Raw genomic sequence first — 18,242 nt, forward strand, 5'->3', positions numbered from 1 at the left:
TGATGTCACCAAGGACCAGGCTCTGAAACACCCGTGTCTTCTGAGCACTGCAAGACCAAAACCAGCTGTCATCTAACACAGCTTGTGTTCTCACTAAAGTATATGCCCATTGTCACGGTATCTTCAAGAATGAGGCATTTCTCCTTATGCCTTGACCTGGATTAAACACGAACCAGTCACTGCATTGTGCTGTGGAGAAATGAAGTCTGCCCCAAGTCGAAGAAAAAGCTGCAGGACATTTGGCTACAGCTGACATTCTCTCACCAGCACTTTGCAAACTCTGCTCCCACTCATTTTGAGAGGGTGCCCAGCACCTTACAGCTGCCTACCAAGGAGGAGCCAATGCCAAGGCTCTCCTGTGTCCATCCACACCAAGTAAAGCAGAAACCAAACCCATGCTTCTTACAAACAGATTTATTTGCATTTTGACTGGAGCACAGATTCTAGATACAGATTTCTTCTGCACAACAGTACAAGAGCCAGTGCAAAATATGCTTTTTTCTTTTTTTTTTTTTTAATTCATGTACAAAAAAACCCAAAAACGAAACAAAAAAAGACAAAGAGTGTGGCAGTATTTACTCACAACTGGTAACGCCTCAGCCTCCCATCAACCCACCTCCACTTGCCCTTGCCCATCATGCCAACTTTGTGGTCAGCATCGCCTGCCTCGAACGGCTGCACTGTCAGTGAAGAGAGGTAACTCCCCAGCCCTTTGAAAGATAAACACTCACTCCAAGCAAACTGGGACAACACCAGGCTACTTAAAGAAGTTGAATACACCAACTACTCGCCAATGCATCCCCTGCCAGGGAGCAGAACTTTGAGGGAATGGCAAAAAAAAAAAAAAAAAAAAAAGGTATAAATCAAAAATGCACAAAAAAATTAGGCACTAGCTTAACCCATTTGTTAGAGAGAAGCAAGGATGTCAGATACAGTCTGCCTTCTCATATTCACCCACAGTAGTGATGATCAAAGCCAAACACTCCCCACTCTGAGTACCCTGTGCTGTCAAACAGATTATAATCTTATGAAAATATTTCTATTAGTACCATAAAGTTAAACCATTTCATAACTGGAGGAGAAAGAGAAGCTACAGTCTGAATATAAGCATTTCTTTGAGAAGTCAAAAAAGCCCAAAACAGATACAGACAAAAAAACCTGCCCCAGTCATCCACCAGATGATTGTTAGAGTTACAGCCAATGCTTAAGCAATACAACATCGAGCTAGGAAAAGTCATCGTATGGTTGTTGTGCTTAGGGAGTAGCCTTACTAGTTCACAAAGCATTGGGCAATCTATTTCTCTGTTATTCTAACTAATTTTCAGAAGCTGCAATATAGAACTGCAGTGTTAGTGCAACAATATGCTCTTCTTCACCAAGGCCTGGGATTTATATTGCAGAAATTCACCAAATTTACATCACTCCAGGTGTACTGTGTCCAAATCACCTAGAGTCGCTATTACAGACTTTTACACTTCTACCCAAGGAATGGCTGGGTTTTGAAGCTTGCTCAACCAGTGTCTTTTACATTGAACTGCAGTTAAACAAAGCAGAGTACCAGTTAAAGCCAAAGAACACACGTACTCAGCACAAATGTGTTGATACAGTACAGTATGTATGTGGATATATATATATGCATATATATGTATATGTTACATTATAAGGAGAATGCCATTCAGGGCTTCTCAGCTGCAAGAATCCTTTTACCACATCCACGCCTTGAAACTTCAGCCTGTTAAATTTCACACTAAGACAATGAGAACTCCAGTGTCTTCCAGATTGAATGATTATTTTAGCCAATTAATCATGCAGGGCCAGCTGAAAGAACAGCTTTCATTTTAATAGCACCAGTCCTGACACCTCAGTCAGAGGGCCAAATTTTTATCACCAGATTATTTGCCCCTTCAGTTGTGTATCATGGGCATTTCTGTGAGTTCTCAGGACATCACTAGAGTCATACTAACTGATCTGTATCAATTTACTCAGTTGATAGAGAAAATGCCACAATTCATGAAATAGTTTCGAACAGACAGTACAGATCTGACGAGAACATGGGTTTATACTTTGTAGTACTGGCTGCAGTATTGGTATAAATCACATGATGATTCTGCCTTTTCATTCCCAGCAAACCCACTTCTACTCATAGTGGCTGTCATCATACATAAAACTGAAGAGCTGGACAGTTTGGGAAACCATATCATTCACTGTTATCCTAAAACCCAGTCCATATATAAAGGTCTGCTGTACAAATTTCACATATAGCTGAAAAAAGTCTCATTTAAACCACTTTGAGCAAGTTTCATTTGTTGCTTTTTAAAAAAGGAATAGGAGCAACAACAACAAATAAAAAGCAAAAATAAGTGTAACAGACACTTAGGAGCAAAGTAAATGCAGAACTCTTTCAGATGTTTAGATGAGCAGGAGCTACTCACCTCCCTTGCCTTTAACCTATCTAGAATTTAGGTGTCTATCCCAGACTAATCATTTGTGCTTCCTCCAGTCTTGAGGAAACAAAAGCTTCCTTCTGGAGCTTGTCACATCCACAAACATTTCAAAGGAGTTCATCCAGGGGCAGCAGACCCTCTGCAGCCACAGGGAGGGTCTAAGATTACCTGGCACTTCCACAGGTGAGACATCTCTCTCTCTCATTCCTCACATAAGCCACTAAAATAAATCCTGAAGGCTTTGCGTGGTTCCTGCACGGACAAACGCAGTTTCAACAGGGCAAGGGTTTGTTTTTATGATTCTGGGAAGCAGAGGGGAAGGTTCCTCAGCAGTCCAGTCTCACACCAACATTGCCCTGACCACGTGTACCAACCCCTCAGCCACAAGTGGCCAGTTCGCCCCTGTAAAACAACCAGTTGGTTACGCAGCATCATGGAAAAAGGGCAAAGGGTGCAACATATTTTCCTGACACCCAGAGATACAACACATTCTGCACCTTCCTCAAGGGGGCAGTGAAGGGGGAGATCCTGATCTACTCTATCAGGACCAGCAATAGCATGCAAGGGAATGGAAAGAAGCTGGATCAGGGCAAGTTCAGACTGGACACTGGAGAAAAGTTCTTCCCTGAGAGGGTAATCAGTCACTCGAACAGTCTCCCCAGGGACTTTTCTTGCCCTTGATCATGGCACCAAGGCTGCCAGAGTCCAAGAAGCAAGTATGCTCTGGATGACGCTCTTAGACATCCGGTTTAGTTTTGAGTACTCCTGTAAGGAGCAGGGCATTGGACTCTATGATGCTTATGGGTCCCTTTCAACTCAAGATATTCTACAATTCTAAGCTGTAGTAATTCAACAGCCTCCTAGACACCAAAACAGCTGTGCTATGTCTTCATGGGTGTGTATGTTACTTGACCACAAACCTCCAAATTTCTGCTGTGACTACAGAGGTTCAACAAGGACTAGAACTACCCTGTCAAGGGCATGTAGATATTACACACACATTAAAGCTATACAGCTTAACAAGAGGCTAACACAGAAAAAACAGTAGAGCCCACCCAGCAGGACAGTGTTTATAATCTATGGGATTGTTTGCTCTGTTATACCTTTTTAGAGCATAGAAAGAAAAGCAAGATATATTGTCAAATTCACCCTCATATCAGTATAAAATTTTATTTTTCAAAATCTAAATACAGCAAGACCCTAACAGACTTATTTTTGTTCAAAATTGATCAAGCAAGTGCTAATGAAACACTATGGGGGCTTTTGCATATAATTCCTTAGGGAAAGAGGTTTTTTTTAAAGAATCAAGAGGTCAGACTTTTTAAAATAAGCAAAGATATCTCAGTTTCTAACTCTGGGAGCAAAGCTACCTCTATCCTTTCTTCACTCTGCTGTGTTTCAGTATTGCTGTGTTCCCTCAATTACAGGGCTACCCCATCTAAGTGGATATGATACAGACTGCACTCCTGGCAACTTCAAGGTCTATTTTAAAGAGTTCTTATGAGGCCAGATTCACCTGAGTCACATGCCAATAACAGCCATAGCCTGTATTGGGCCAATATTACAGAACAGGATGAAAAAGCACAGCAAACAGACATCTTCAACAGCACTTTCTACAACATAAACCAAACAGCCTCTGGTACATGGGGGCACATTGGTCCTGTATACTCACAAAAACATCTGGAATTTATTCACTGTTTTGGAAGGCAGTTGTAACTGTGTGGCCACCACCTGGAAGCCCCAGTGTCCATGGCCAGGAGCTCCTCCTCACCTACACAACCTGGTCCTCGACCAAGAAGCTTCGATTCCTTTACTTCAGAGGGAGGAATCACCATGTCCCAGAGCCTAGGCATAGTTTTTGGAGAAACACCACAATTCATGGAGCATCCAGGACAGCCAGTTTAGCAAGATCATGCCTAAGTAGGCACTGTTACTCAATTAGCTGAGTTGGCTGAAGGTTTTCCCATTGTAACACGACTTTTCTATTCTAGTATTATTTTCAGTGCAAAGAAAAAGAAAAAAATCAGTGGGGATGGGTGGGGTTTTTGCGCAAAACTTGTTGCTTTTAATGAAAAAAAGGTTGCTTTTCTCAATATTTTGCTGTTTATTTCTGTTGGGAAAACTTGAAACACATAATTTTTGTCAGAAAAATATCAGTTCACGTCTGTCCGAATTCCTCTAGTGTCAGCTGGGAGCTATAATTCAAGGGTTCCATGGTCCCCTCTTTCCCTGGGCACCTCTCCAGCCTTCATGACGCATTCCGTGTTTGACTAACCCACGGTAAGAGCATCATGGGATCTGTAATTCAGCCAAAGAGCTCATCCCCAAGGCGGACACAGCGCGCAAAACACTTGAATGAGAATTTCTGAGGGCTGCAACAGTAGCTCAAACTGATGCTGCTTTAAGGGCCAAATGGATTTAATTAAATGTTTCCATTTCAAAAGGCTGGAACATTTTATTCAGTGTTTTCCAGCTGACAATTTCTCATTTTTTGAAAAATTTCCATTCCAGGAAAATGTTTGGTATTTCAGCTTTCCATGTCAATTCAGGATGAAATTAAATATTCAAGAATCAGAGTTTGATGCTATATAGATATTCAGTTTGGGAAATAGCCTTATTACTTAGCTATCAAAAATGAAACGGCTTCATCCATGTAAGAAAGGTGTGATCCAGTTGGCCTCTGACATCAGTGGAAGCCACTTTTTTAGCTTAATGGAGCCTGGATAGCATCCCAAAAGGCCAAGGAAGGGTGGAGTTGACCATAGTTACACATATTGGAAACAGGAGTCAAGAGTGAAAGAGCAAGGATATAAGAAGCAGCAAATAAGATGATCTGTTACCTGCACTTGATCAAAACTCAGTTTTACTTTAGTAAGTAATAGGAAAAAAATTCATTAAGATTATAAAACCTAATTCCCAGTTGCAGTAAAGACAGCAGTCAATCACTACCTTGTAGAGTAGAATAAATCCACAGTATGAATTTGTCATGACCACTGTAACTTTCAATGTTCAAAGCATTTCCTCAGAAAAAATTCATAGACTCCATTCAGGGAGACTACTCTAAGATAATGGTATGCTACTGAACTGCTTGCCTCAGGTTGTCTGTGCTCCTTTGAACCCCCCAAAAACTGTTCTGTTGGATTAGCATTACAGAAGTTCTGTCAGGGGGGACCAGGGTCTCTGGACTTTGAGCACATCTGCAGGTGGAGATCAGCTAAGTGTGGGCTTCCAGAGCTGACACTTTGGGTGAAGATTGGGCACCAAATCCATCCTCTGTATTGCCCAAACTGGTTTTGGATGTAGCCCCAAGCCTTCCACCTCAAGGAATAAAAAAGGACCCCCAGGGAATCTACATCCATCAGCAACAGGGTGTATGTTGAAAGCAAGAGAGCACTCAGAACAGTAAGTAAATCAATTTGCTCAACCATGAGGGTTCTAGAGAATTGGGATTTGTTTATCTTTCATTTCCCTTTAGTACAAGGCAGATGTTTCTAAGTAATAAGCAGAAACCTCTACAACTTTTAAGACTGAAGAGGAAGGGAGGGAGGAAGTAACATGTACAAGCTTTGAGGATGTTCTCAGCTCCAGCTTAAAAAAAAAAAGCAAAACCAAAATCACACACCACAAAAAATATATATCTGTAAAAGCAAGTTTTTCCTTAAGCTGTTTGGTAATTCTTAGTTCACAGGAGCATTTATCCAGAAGGTTCTTCATGTTTCCAGTCTAGGTTGTAGCAATCTCAGTGAGGCACTAAAATTTTAGGCTGTTAAAGTCTCTCTGTGCAGCACGGTCATTTTAAAATGATGTGGTACCCATCATTGCTTTCAGCTGTAACAAAGAAATGCAAAATGAGTTTTCATTGCTTTTAGGAAACATCAGAGGTACAGAACTTCAGATTTTCTTCCTAGGTAGTCTACAATAGTTTCTACTCTTGGTCCACAACCCACCCATGAAAATCAATGCTGAGCATCTAGGTCAAATAATTTACATTAAAAAACCCACATACTGTCATCTTTTATAATTTTACTATAAGTTTTTCTGCTTATTTATGTCAGTGGTATCAATGAATTTACGAAATTTTTATAATACTAACTGAGAGGAAAGCATAAGATCAATCAGTCTATTGTAATGCAGTCAACACCTCGACTTACAATAAATTAGATTATCTTTTCAGGATAACAGTACTGAGACTGTGATAACATTTAGTGCAATTGAAAGCACGAATTATCTTTAGAGCCACAGGTAATAGCAGCAGCAATACATACCTTTTAATGTGCTGATAACAAAACAAGATTCATCTTGGAAGTTTTGCACCATCTGAAGGGCAGAAGCAAAAAAGCCAACACAACATATTTTTAGCAATTAAATTCAAGTTTCTTTCAGTATCAGTATAGACTTGGAGGAGGGGTATCAAACAGCATTTGGTGTCTAGTCCTACACAGTCCTGAGTAACCCTGCCCATGAGATTATTAAAGTACACGGCTGATTAATTAAGATCCTCGCAGTTGCTGGTGTGTTTAAGAGAAGCTCATGCTAGAAGTGCTTGCCTGAAGCTGATCTAGCTTATTCAGCATTTTACCATCCTCTTTGCAGCTCTTGATCCTGCAGGTTCTTATACCACTCCACTTATTCTATTAAAGATCATGCTCTTAATTGCCTTCAGTGAAGCTGTTCTAGTTCAGACTGGATGAAGACAGACTCTGTCCTAAGATCTAACAGTGGTAATTACACATTCAGCTAAACTATGGAGCTCAGTTGAGCTTACATTAGCATTTAATAACATGTAGAGGTGGGTAAGCCCCAGGAAATGGACTCCTTGCTGGATAAAGGAATTGCTACTGAAAAGCCATCTCAGCAGTGTCCATCTGCTGACCAGACATTAGTACAGATGCTGTGCCTGCAGGAGCCATTTACCTGTTTGTATTTCATAAAGGAACAGGAATCTTAGTGAAACTACCATAAGAGGCAAGGCAAATCACGGGAAGAAAGATTAGAACCTAAAGCTATTTCAGTTATTCATGAGAAACTGGATTTTCATAACAGGTGTAGGTTCTAGAGACATCCCTAAATAAAGAGGTGAGTTAAGAAATTCAGATGACTTCAGATCCAACATGAAAAGCCCATTTAAGCTTCATCATTAGTCAATGGTTCCTCCCATCTTAGAGTAGTTATGTGGGACAGAGGAGGCAAACTACCCTTCAGGAGGTGTCTCATACAGTTGAGGCAGATGCTGGACACAACTTGAAAGGAGGGAGATGTGACCAGATCCTGTCTGATGAGCTCATAAAATCCAGCTTTAACAAAAAGCCTTCTAAATACTGAACAGCATTCAAGCAGTGCACTTTCCAGCTCTAAGTTCTCACCAAATACTGTTTTCAACTTAGACTAATCCCTCTATTCTCTTTTGGGTTTAACATCCAGACCCTGCTCCTGCAAATCAAACTTCACTGGTCAGTTTGTGTTTTTCTGCCTAACGATGCATGAAGTACACTCACAGAGTGCCTCACTCTTGCTGCTATAGTACTAAAACAAAAAAAAATATTTAAAAAGCCATAGACATTGTTAATAATTGACTTAAACAAATACTTTAAGCCTTATACCCAAGCTGGTTCATGCAATTCCCCTACCAAGTGTTGCCTCCAAGCACTTTGCATCCATAAAGCATCAAAGTTTCAGATTTAATCAGGCTGGAATAGCAAGGAGACTTCAGGAATAAGCATTACAGCCTTCAGTTTAGGCTCCAGTTGAGACCTGTGCTCTGCTTCATTTGTTTTAACAATGCTTCTTATAAATGAAGTTCCTTAAGTGATTCTGGTGCATGAATGAGTAAGTAATTTAGTAGGGGGAAAAGAGGAAGAAGGGCAACTCACTATTAACCTCAAAGTTAATGGAATGGACTACATTAAGCCATCCTATAAAGGGACACAAACAGCTAGCAGAGGTCCATTAAATTATAGCATGCACTTATATGGCACTGACTGACCCAGTGGCTGTAATCGCTGGCCAAGATGTAATACTAATTGCCCTACAGATTTTCAAACTTGACTTAAGAAACTTAATTATTTAATTTTAATGGTTGTTCTTACTTTAGATCCTCACTTCAAAATTTGTGTAAGTAGTAAAAATGAAAAGATATTCATAGAATCATTTAGGTTGGAAAAAACCTCTAAGATCATCTAGCGCCAACAAGTGCACCACCAGACATGTCCGTAAGTGCCACATCTACACATCTTTAACAGCCCCAGGGAGGGTGACTCAGCCACCTCCCTGGGCAGCCTGTTCCAATGCTTGACAACTCTTTCAGTGAACAGATTTTTTCCTAATATGCAATCTAAACTTGCCCTGCTGCAACTTGATGCCATTTCCTCTCATCCTGCCATTTGTCACTTGGGAGAAGAGACTCAGCCCCACCTTGCTACAATCTCCTTTAAGGTAGTTGTAGAGAGCAACAAATGAGCAATTTTATTCTGTTTTGTTTTGCTTAAAAAAAAAAAAAACAAACAAAAAACCCAACCTCTTTTACAAAGCAAAGGTCTTGAAACCACACCAAAATCAATGCTATGCATGACTGATTTGCTCTAAGTATTTGCTTTGACTTGCTGGGATTAGTAACTTTGCAATGCTTGAAGATGCATTCCATAATCTGAAAGTTCATTCTAGCATCAAGAAGTCAGACAATTGTTACAGCTCCAACAAAGTTTGCATTAACCCCTTACCTCATTGCTCACCAATACATGGATCCCTGTGGGTCCCTGCCGATAGATCCGGTTTATCTGCTGTGGAGAAATGCTGTACAGGTTTGCGATCTTCTCCATTAATTCCAGCGTGGTCAATTCTTCTAAGAAGATTGCATGATATACTGCAACAAATTGAAAGTACTTACAGAACAGCACATACAGATTGTACCAAGATCCTCAGCTTCAACAACCAAATGGGTTTAAAATGAAGGTTCAAAACTTGACAGTAGATAAACAAGCTTTGTTCCTTTAAAATACCTAGCTTGATGCAGAAAAAACCCCCAGTACTTGGATGCAACAGGTAATTAAAGAACACACAACTTTTACCTAGAGGAAAACACAGGGACTAATGACAACATGCATCATGGGGCACTAAAAAAGCCCTCTCATAAAGATGCTAGTATTTTTTGATAATCTACTTCTACTGATTTTGATATTTTTTTAAAAATATGTCAAACTTATGATACTATGTAACACAAAAGCAGTATTTTATTAGATGCCACCCACAAACTAAAGCATACAATGTATAAGGTAACTACAGGTGACAGTATTGTTTTATAAATCCAAACCAAATTATAGGAACCAGGTAGGAAAGTTATGCCTGGTTATTACTAAGTGCAAGAATTAAGGACAATCTCTATTCTCATCTGATTGTACATCATGCCATGAGTCATGACAAGTACCCAAAAGCTTTGAACTTTCAAGAATTAGAACCTCACTTTAGGGCCTAGTGACTTTCCACTTCCTGGAATTTTTTCAGACAAGACATAATCTAAAGTAAATTGTGGACAGAAGGGTAGTTTTTTTAATGCTGTTTTCCCTACTAATAACTGAATAAAGATTTTGCTGTGGCATTCTGCAGCTAGGTTGTAAGTTGGGTCTGTTCCCCAGACAGATGGTATGTTGGAATTTGTAGACCTGGAACTATTAACCAAAGTGGCAGAAGTGGGATAAACAGGATCTCTTCAAACTCTTCAGGACACTACAGTGTCCCACACAGGACCTCAGGCAGAAAGCAGCATTCTTACCAGGTAAGTGTTTAATGAGATCCATACATAAAAACTTACCACAAAGACTGCCATCTCCATTGTCTCTTTTTTGGTGGAGATGGGACCTGTTTTGCTCTGGTTCTTGACAGACATAAATTGTCATCTTGGGCCTTACATTTCTATGGATTAATAAAAACCAGCAGTAAGTTATTTAGTAGATGTAAAATTGTTTCAAGTCAGCTACCAAACAATGAGAGATGGAATCATTCAGGCTGTGCATAAATAACAAACTAAGGGACAGTCTTGATGTTGGTGACTACATGTCTTAAGACATCTATTTAGAGACCCCTGGGAGGTAGTGCAGAGCACCTTAATCTTTTCAGGATCAGATAAGACTAAACAGTTTACAGCAGTTGTCAAGCAGTTCATCACACCTGCCTCTACTGATTTAAATCCTGCCCAGCTGTAGAATTTCTGAGGTTACCGCAATGAAAGTACATTTAAGGGCCACTTGAGGCTCTAGGGGTTCCTTGTTTTGTTCTTTGTTACATCTGATGGAGATTTAACATAGGGTATTGTAGGCTGTGTCTCTCAGGAAATGGATGTGAGCTATCGGCTGGCAGCAAATAAACCACTGAAGATCCACATTATGCTGCTTCATATATTGGTAAAATTTGAGCTGTGCTTGGATTTGAATACCATTGTGATCTCCAGCCTCTGAGACAACCTCTCTGAAGTATTAAAAGGAAGTCTAAATGCTACAGCCCCAGGATTAACTTCTAGTTAACACTGAAATTACCAAGGGATGCTGTCAAAAAAAAAAAAAAATAGGAAGGAAATAGTACAAACCTTCCTTTAATTGCATTAAAAAGCCGAATTCCATCAGCAGGTCCACAGATTTGAACAAAATCTTCTTTGGACATCTTCAGTAAGTCGGCACCTACATATTTCAAATTGATTTTTTTCAGAAGTTAAGCAAATCTTAGTATCCAAACTGTGTGTATGGGCAGCAGGAAAGGGCAGGGGGAGAGAATCCACAAAACTCAACCAGCTGGTTTGCATAGAGAAGTTGCAAATTCAGAGAGGTGTACACTTCAGATGAGTCCTTGTGAAACAGAAAGCTAGAAGCTGCCAAAAGAGCAGTGCTACACTGGAAAATATTCTAGCCAACTCAGAAACAAGCTAGATATTTAACTGGCCATTAAATGACCCAATTTTCTGTAACTGTCACGTTCATTGGGTTATTTAATCATGTTGCAAGTCAGAGAGAGGCTCCTCATGGTTTCAACGTCTCTAACAATTGCCCCTTCCACCATCCTTCTGGTTTGTACAACCACCTAATGGGAGGGTACATCAAAGATGAAAACATATTTCTCAAAACGTGCACAGGGACAGGATGAGAGACAGCAGAGAGAAGATGGAAAATGCTGATTAGATATCAGAAGAACCATTTTCACTGTGAGAGTAGTTAAGTATTTGAAGAGGTTGTTTAAAAAGACTGTGGAATTTCCAGCCTTGGATATATTCAAAGGCAACTCCACAAGGTCTTGGACTGGCTTCAAGCAGAGGGTTGCACTTAATGAACTCAAGAATTCCCTTCCATTTTAATTCATTCTCTTCCATCTTTACCTATTCTGTACGTCTACAAACTGTTCTGACAAATGCTAATTATTCTAAGAACAAAAGAACAACCACACTGGATCAGACCAGTGATCCCATCAACAGTGGCCAGCAGCAGATGCTACTGATATGAAGCATGAGCTGCACTTTTACAAGAGAGAACAAAAACCAAAATAATTGGACTGTTTAAACTCACCCGAAAAACTTGAGAAGAGTCTACAGAATGGAGAGAACCTATTACGATGAAGCCACTGCTGGGCATCTTGAATAGAAGCAGAAGGAAGGAGATGCTACATTGCAAAAAGAATAAGAAGGTCTTGAAATGAACTGTTCACCAGTGTCCTAAAAGAGAAAAGCACCACATTAACATGATCTCAAGTACTTACATCATTGCTGGGAGGCAGGAGCTCCATTTGGTGGGTTGGAGAACTGTTGCTAAAAGAAATTATATAAAAGTTGAAAGAGAAAAAAAAAAACACATTACTTTAAATTCTACATTGCAGTGTCCATTCTCTTCCCGCTCTCCTCTATTTGACTCAACTTTCACAAGTTATACACCAATTTGGCTTTCTTTGTCTATCAGATTTTTAAAAAGGTGTCCAAAATTTGGACCAAGAAAAGAATAAAAGAACTTTTTCTGCTTGAGCCTTTTGTTGGTCAGTTGAGGTCCTACTCAACACAGAGGAAAAACTCACATTTACTGACCTCTTTCAAGCTTTTGTATACTGGTGACTCAGTAATGTGACATAACTAAGCAAGGAAATTGTAACCTACAGGGTAGTTGAAATCAAAATTTCTATGAGCCAGAAATAACCTAATAATAATTCTTCACAAAAATTGAATAAAGGACCTTATAATTCAACCCTAGCATTATTTTAAACACAGTAAATAGCAATTTAACTATATTACACAAAACCACATTTCTACTAAATCCTCCTAAACATAGACAAGACTTCTAAACATGTCAAGGATTTTACCAAAGAGCTAATAATCTACAACTGGAAGAAAATGCTCAACAGATCTCTCTATTAACTCAAAATATTGTAATTTCAATGTTTCTCCTTATTCATAGGTTGAGGCCACTGATTGAAAAGTTGTGATACAACATGGATTGATTAATAAACTGTGTGGGAAGGCAGTCAGCTGGCAGAGTCCTACCAGAATAAAAAAAAAGGCCTATGCCAAATTCCTAGGGGAAAGTATGCTGCAGGGAGGACTCAGAAGTACTGAAGGACCCTGCTGTACATTTCTGACACCAGTTATCATCTCAGGCATTTCAGGATTACTAGAACTGTTTCTTTATGATGGCTCTATATTAATGAATTAAACATGCCTCCACCAGTCCTTTGTTCTGAAATGGCTTCTCAAAACCCAAGCTGTTTTGCCCCAGGGAGGATTTCTCTACATCCCATTCACCTGGGAATTCAGCACCCCAAACGACCTCTAGATAGAAGGTAAGGAAGAAATGACAACTCTAAAGAGGTGCTGAAAGCCTTTAACAAGCTTGCGAGAAGATACTGGGCATTGGTACAGGGTATGGTGTGTTCTCACCAGGAATTGCCCTGGTGGTCCTCTGATGCTCACCTTACAGTCACTAGTAGTCATAAACAGTGGACATACAAATTATAGGGAATTCCTGGATGAAAGGTCTTAAAAGGCTTTAGGGACATACTTTCCCCCTTCCTAGAAAGGGTGGTCCTTGACCTCTTCTTCCAGGGTATGAAATGCACGGACACACAAAGCTTATGCACACAAAGGCTACCACATCAACAGGAAAGATAAAGCATTTATTTGTTACATACCCATCTCCGAGGTTGAAGCTGTTGGGAGAACTGTTGTAGCTTGGAGATGGAGCATTGTTCATTTGATAAGGCACATCTGGCCAGGGAGAGCACTGTTGGAAGAAGGGCAGCAGGGATACTTTCATAAGGATGGAAATAAAGGATTCGATTCTCCTCTAATACCACATTCATGCTGTTGCCACGCCACTAACTTCAGCTCATCACTCCTGCTGGGAGGAAGAGATGGGCCATGGATTTTCTACACTGCTCTCCAAGTGGGCTGTCAGGGGGCCAGATTGATTCCAGTTGTGCATTCCACATTTCTTTCTCCCATTTCACAAAGCCTGTCCCCAAATAACACTGGGCCAAAGTGTGCACAGCTGTAAGTCAGAGCAACGCCAGTAAGTCAACTCAGACTGGAGGCAGCAATGATACAGAAATACCCCTGGTCTCAGTTATAAATCCCTAATTAAATCCAGGCAAGAGTGACAAATACAGTCCAGTGGCATTGCTTCAGGTTTATACCAGTGAAAAAGCAGAATCTGAACCAGCCTGCTAAAGCCTCTGGCGATCAGTCAAATAGCTCCAGTCATAAATGGATATTACATGGAGAAATAGACAGACAGACACAGAGCTACTAAAAGCCTTCACAAATATAGGTCAGACTCCACATTCCATTACAGTAGTGTAAAACCAGAGTAACCCAGCTAGAATTGGTGACTCTGTTCTGAATTTAAGCCAGTGTAATCAGTAGGAGAATCTACCCCTTGGAGCCCCCTGCCATCAAGAGCTCAAGAAAATGCTCTGTAGTATCCTTGTTTGCAATGATAAAAAGATGACAAGTGTAGCTTTGCAGCTTTATCATCTCCACAAACACTAGCAAATACTTTATCATCTCCACAAGCACTGGCAAATATTTAACTCTTTGGCAACTCACATTTCCACATGCAATATGTCAAAGTGCAGCAGAGCTCATAGGAGAGTTTGGGATCTGCCAACTCAGTAGAATTAGGTCTATCAATTAGGAAACATGCTGGTTGCTCCTGGCAACGTGAGGAAAATTGAGTGGGAGGGACTGGATCTCACAAACAGGAAGTTGATTTAAATTAAAAATAAATTAACATAATTTTTGGAAGTCCAGCAAGCCACTTCAAAAAAACCAAGAACTAAACCTAATGGCAAGACGTTCCCATAGGGAGACTGAACTGCACTTTTGAATGCCTTCCTTGAGTCCTGTTGCTTAGTAATTCTGCAGTCTGGGGTAAATTTATACATAAATCTTAGTAATGACAGGGAGGGGTAGAAACACATACAACTCTACAGCAGATGTATCAGAATATAAGACATTCAAGATATTCCCAAAGTACAACCCAGAACTTTCTCAGATCTTGTATTTAACAGTAGCTTCATAGGCACATTCACAGAAAAACAGATCAATCATTTCATCAGACAGGTCTATTCATCTGCTCAAGTGCCCCATCACCGACACGAACTTTTGCCAGACAGTTCTAAAAAAAAATACCTCTTACAACTGGCACCTGAGGGCCATGACAAGTGCCCAGGAGCACAGAAGACTATTGAGAAAATAATTTCTTTTAAAGTTAGGCTGTTAAGGGTTGGTTTATACCCTGAAACATAAGAAGTTTTGGCATCTTTCATAAATTTCAACAGCGAGAGTCATTTTATAATTTCACTCCGCTCTCAATTTCAATCAGATCTGAGCATACATGTTTCCACAAGACAATCTCCAGGGCTCAGTTAGATGATGTTTTCTCTCAAATTTATCTCCCAACATGATGTAGTACAACGTGTCTAAAATGCTTTACCTCTGTGAGAATAGTTGTCTCATAGGAAGGCTGATACTTCTCCTTCTCTTGGGTGGTCTTCTTTTCCATTTTTTCTCTGTCAGTCTTCTGTTTTCTGTCTGCTCCTTTAGGCTATAAGCACAAGCACAGGCTCTCCCTTACACCAAGTACTACAAGTTTGGAGACAAAGGCCAACAGATTTATCTAATCTGCTCACAAAAGCTTCCTTAAGATTGATGGGGACTTAACATATGAAAAAAGATCAGATCTGTATTTTCTAGACAAAAAAAAAAAATTTAGTCAAGCATCTCTACTGTTTCTACACATCACCCATGAATGACTACTGCAATTCTAAAATAGGCTGACCACAGTCCTGAGATGTGATTTCAATCATTTCAGACCATGAGCCCCAGAAGTTATACATCTCAACTGGTGTTTGTACCATCTTTCCAGGAACAAGAAAGACACTACTCATAGGAGCAAAACTGGAGCAGCAGATCCTTTGAGAAAACAACAAACTTTCCATAGGCCTGTAAGTAGCTACAGGTCTACCATGCCCAGATTAGGAGCTTCAGAGATGCTTCCTCTCTGAATCTCTCCATGGTAGCATGGAGAGGAACTCTGCTGAAAAAAACCCAACAAAACAAAAAACAAACCAACCCCCCACAAAACCAAAAAAACCCCAAAAAACCAACAACAACCACCAAAAAAACCCCCAAACCCACACAAACACAACCCCTCTCCCCCACCAAAACTACAATATATTTAAGATCTCAAGGATACACTCTTATTGTTCATGGAGGATTAAACCAAAGCAACTAGAGATGCTATAATGTCTTGATTGCCTATGAGCATCAAAACACTGTGGATACCCTAAATATCTCAGTACTTGCATAGTGTTTGAGGCACAACGGACTGGCCTAGGTCTTGGTGCAGCACTTGGATCATTTGAATTCAATTAGAATTGCTGTGTAGTTCAGTGTTTATGCCACCTTGTGCACAACAGTCCTCTTTAAGACCTTAAGCACACCCAGCTAAAAGTCTGTTCTTTTACTCCACTATTTGCATCACTCCTACACAATTTAAAATCTTGGCATGTTCCTGTGCCTTAATCTAGTTGATGACAAAGCCAAAACTACCTCATACCTTGAACACTTTGATCTGGCAGCTTGCAGAATGCAAGTGTTCTGTGTATTCACCATTTTCGTTCTGCTTAAAGGTGTCGATTTGCACCCGGAAGGGCACCCCCTTCTCTCCTCCATGTTTCCGTGGAGTAAATTCTGTGCTGATGCAATGTACCTGGCAAAATAGAAGCTGTGCTCATCTCTGGAGACAGTTGGAACCTGTGCAAATCTGAATTTCAGAAATTGCCTGAATATGACAGTTTGGCTCCTCCCAAAAAACTAAGAAAGGCAGAAGAGTTCATATGTTTTCATTTCTGTTCCTCAGGACAAAACAATTAGAAGAACAAGCATTTCAGAAAGAAACAGGGCACCAGGAAAAGCATCCTTTGAACCCTTCTTACAGCTTAAAAACAGAGTTGGTGTTCAGAATGAGAAATACTCACGAAGGAGGAAACCAAGCAAAACCAAGATTATGAACAGTTTCCTCCAGACAAAACCCACACTTGGAAAGCAACATCAGTGTCTGGGTATTTTTTAAACGAAACCCTAGCTGTAGCAGGTAGTACTCCAAAGTTAGCAAGTAGCCAGTAAGTTTGTTTAGTGAGTATCCTACAAATTATTACACATGACTGTCACATAAGCTTGTATATTATCATTAACATCTTTGTCTCTCCTTCATGTCCTGGCTACTCTAACCCTTCAGGTCTTTGTAGGATATCCACCCACTGTATTGACCCCAGAAATATCACTTCTCTCTTACCTGAATGAATGCTGAGGCTCTCTTTGACGGATCCCAGAGAAATTCAACAGTGTTCAACTGGGTTGGGCTAGCCCTAGGATCCAAGATACCAACTGACAGCGGAATATCTGTAGAAGAAAACCCCTAAAATTTTAAAAATATTAAATTCAAGAAGAGAAAGCATTTCCATACAATTACAAGATGCATGTGAAAAGTGAAGCCACCAATGAGATATCTATTTGGGACCTACGGCACTAGATCTCGTTCCCACCCAAAGATATACAGGATTCCTATGACAGTAGGATATAAAAAAACCTAAACACAGATGCAAACACTCCATACACATCATTCAGCTTCCAAACACTGCCCAGGTACTGTAATGAAATACTCTCACCTATATCAAGGATGCGGTCCCCGGGCCGACTCCACCTCCAGCCCTCGAGCTGCTGGTGCTCCGTGTACTGCAGGCGTCGGTCGTGGAAAACTACACGAATTATGCTCTGTTAAGAAAAGACAGCAATATCAACACTGTGATCCAGAAGCCCCTTCTCTTGAGATGACTTCTGTTTTCCAGAGTAGAAGCAAAAGTTGATCTGTTATGTTTCTCACCCTCATTCATGAGGAGAGTCGAGGGTCCACCTAAGAGACCCATCACCATGTTTATCAATTCCTAAGGGACCCCTGAGTGAGAGAGAAACACATTTCCCCCTTCACAGGGCACATCTGTACTGCATAACACAGCCCTGTACAGCTTTCTGGGATTCACTCTGGAAGCACTATAGGCACCTCATCTTAGGTGTCATGCCATGTAAACATCACTATACTGCCTCCATACCCAAAAAGGCTCATATGGGGGTAATATTTAATGTGTCTGTACCATGTCCCAACCCCAATATACCCCATTCTGATTTGCAAACGTGGAAGCCAGCTCACCTGTCCCTGTACCAGTGGAGCTGACATGTCCAGACACCTTGTCAGTGGGAATTAAAACTTGATTCCAGCC

At 40.4% G+C, this 18,242-nt stretch overlaps 1 protein-coding gene across 2 annotated transcripts in view; it reads right to left on the reverse strand.

Moving 5' to 3' along the window:
• Positions 1 to 399: 399 nt before the first annotated feature.
• The window catches only part of TFCP2L1 (transcription factor CP2 like 1), a 37,185-nt gene continuing 19,342 nt past the window's right edge, over positions 400 to 18,242 (reverse strand). Inside the window, exons 1-13 of one of the 2 annotated variants that reach the window (XM_027636906.1) lie at positions 18,173 to 18,242; positions 17,634 to 17,739; positions 17,261 to 17,367; positions 16,523 to 16,675; positions 15,398 to 15,508; positions 13,593 to 13,684; positions 12,177 to 12,225; positions 11,987 to 12,080; positions 11,020 to 11,110; positions 10,249 to 10,349; positions 9,161 to 9,303; positions 6,710 to 6,761; positions 400 to 6,272 (exon numbers count right to left, since the gene is read on the reverse strand). In XM_027636906.1, coding sequence (XP_027492707.1) covers positions 6,235 to 6,272; positions 6,710 to 6,761; positions 9,161 to 9,303; positions 10,249 to 10,349; positions 11,020 to 11,110; positions 11,987 to 12,080; positions 12,177 to 12,225; positions 13,593 to 13,684; positions 15,398 to 15,508; positions 16,523 to 16,675; positions 17,261 to 17,367; positions 17,634 to 17,739; positions 18,173 to 18,199 — 1,164 coding nt within the window. In that variant the 5' untranslated portion in view covers positions 18,200 to 18,242 and the 3' untranslated portion in view covers positions 400 to 6,234. The remainder of the gene's footprint in view (positions 6,273 to 6,709; positions 6,762 to 9,160; positions 9,304 to 10,248; positions 10,350 to 11,019; positions 11,111 to 11,986; positions 12,081 to 12,176; positions 12,226 to 13,592; positions 13,685 to 15,397; positions 15,509 to 16,522; positions 16,676 to 17,260; positions 17,368 to 17,633; positions 17,740 to 18,172) is intronic. The other variant, XM_027636904.1, reaches the window with a different exon arrangement.

This window comes from Corapipo altera, unplaced genomic scaffold (genome assembly GCF_003945725.1).
Source record: "Corapipo altera isolate COAL_440 unplaced genomic scaffold, ASM394572v1 45, whole genome shotgun sequence".
Classification (NCBI taxonomy): domain Eukaryota; kingdom Metazoa; phylum Chordata; class Aves; order Passeriformes; family Pipridae; genus Corapipo; species Corapipo altera.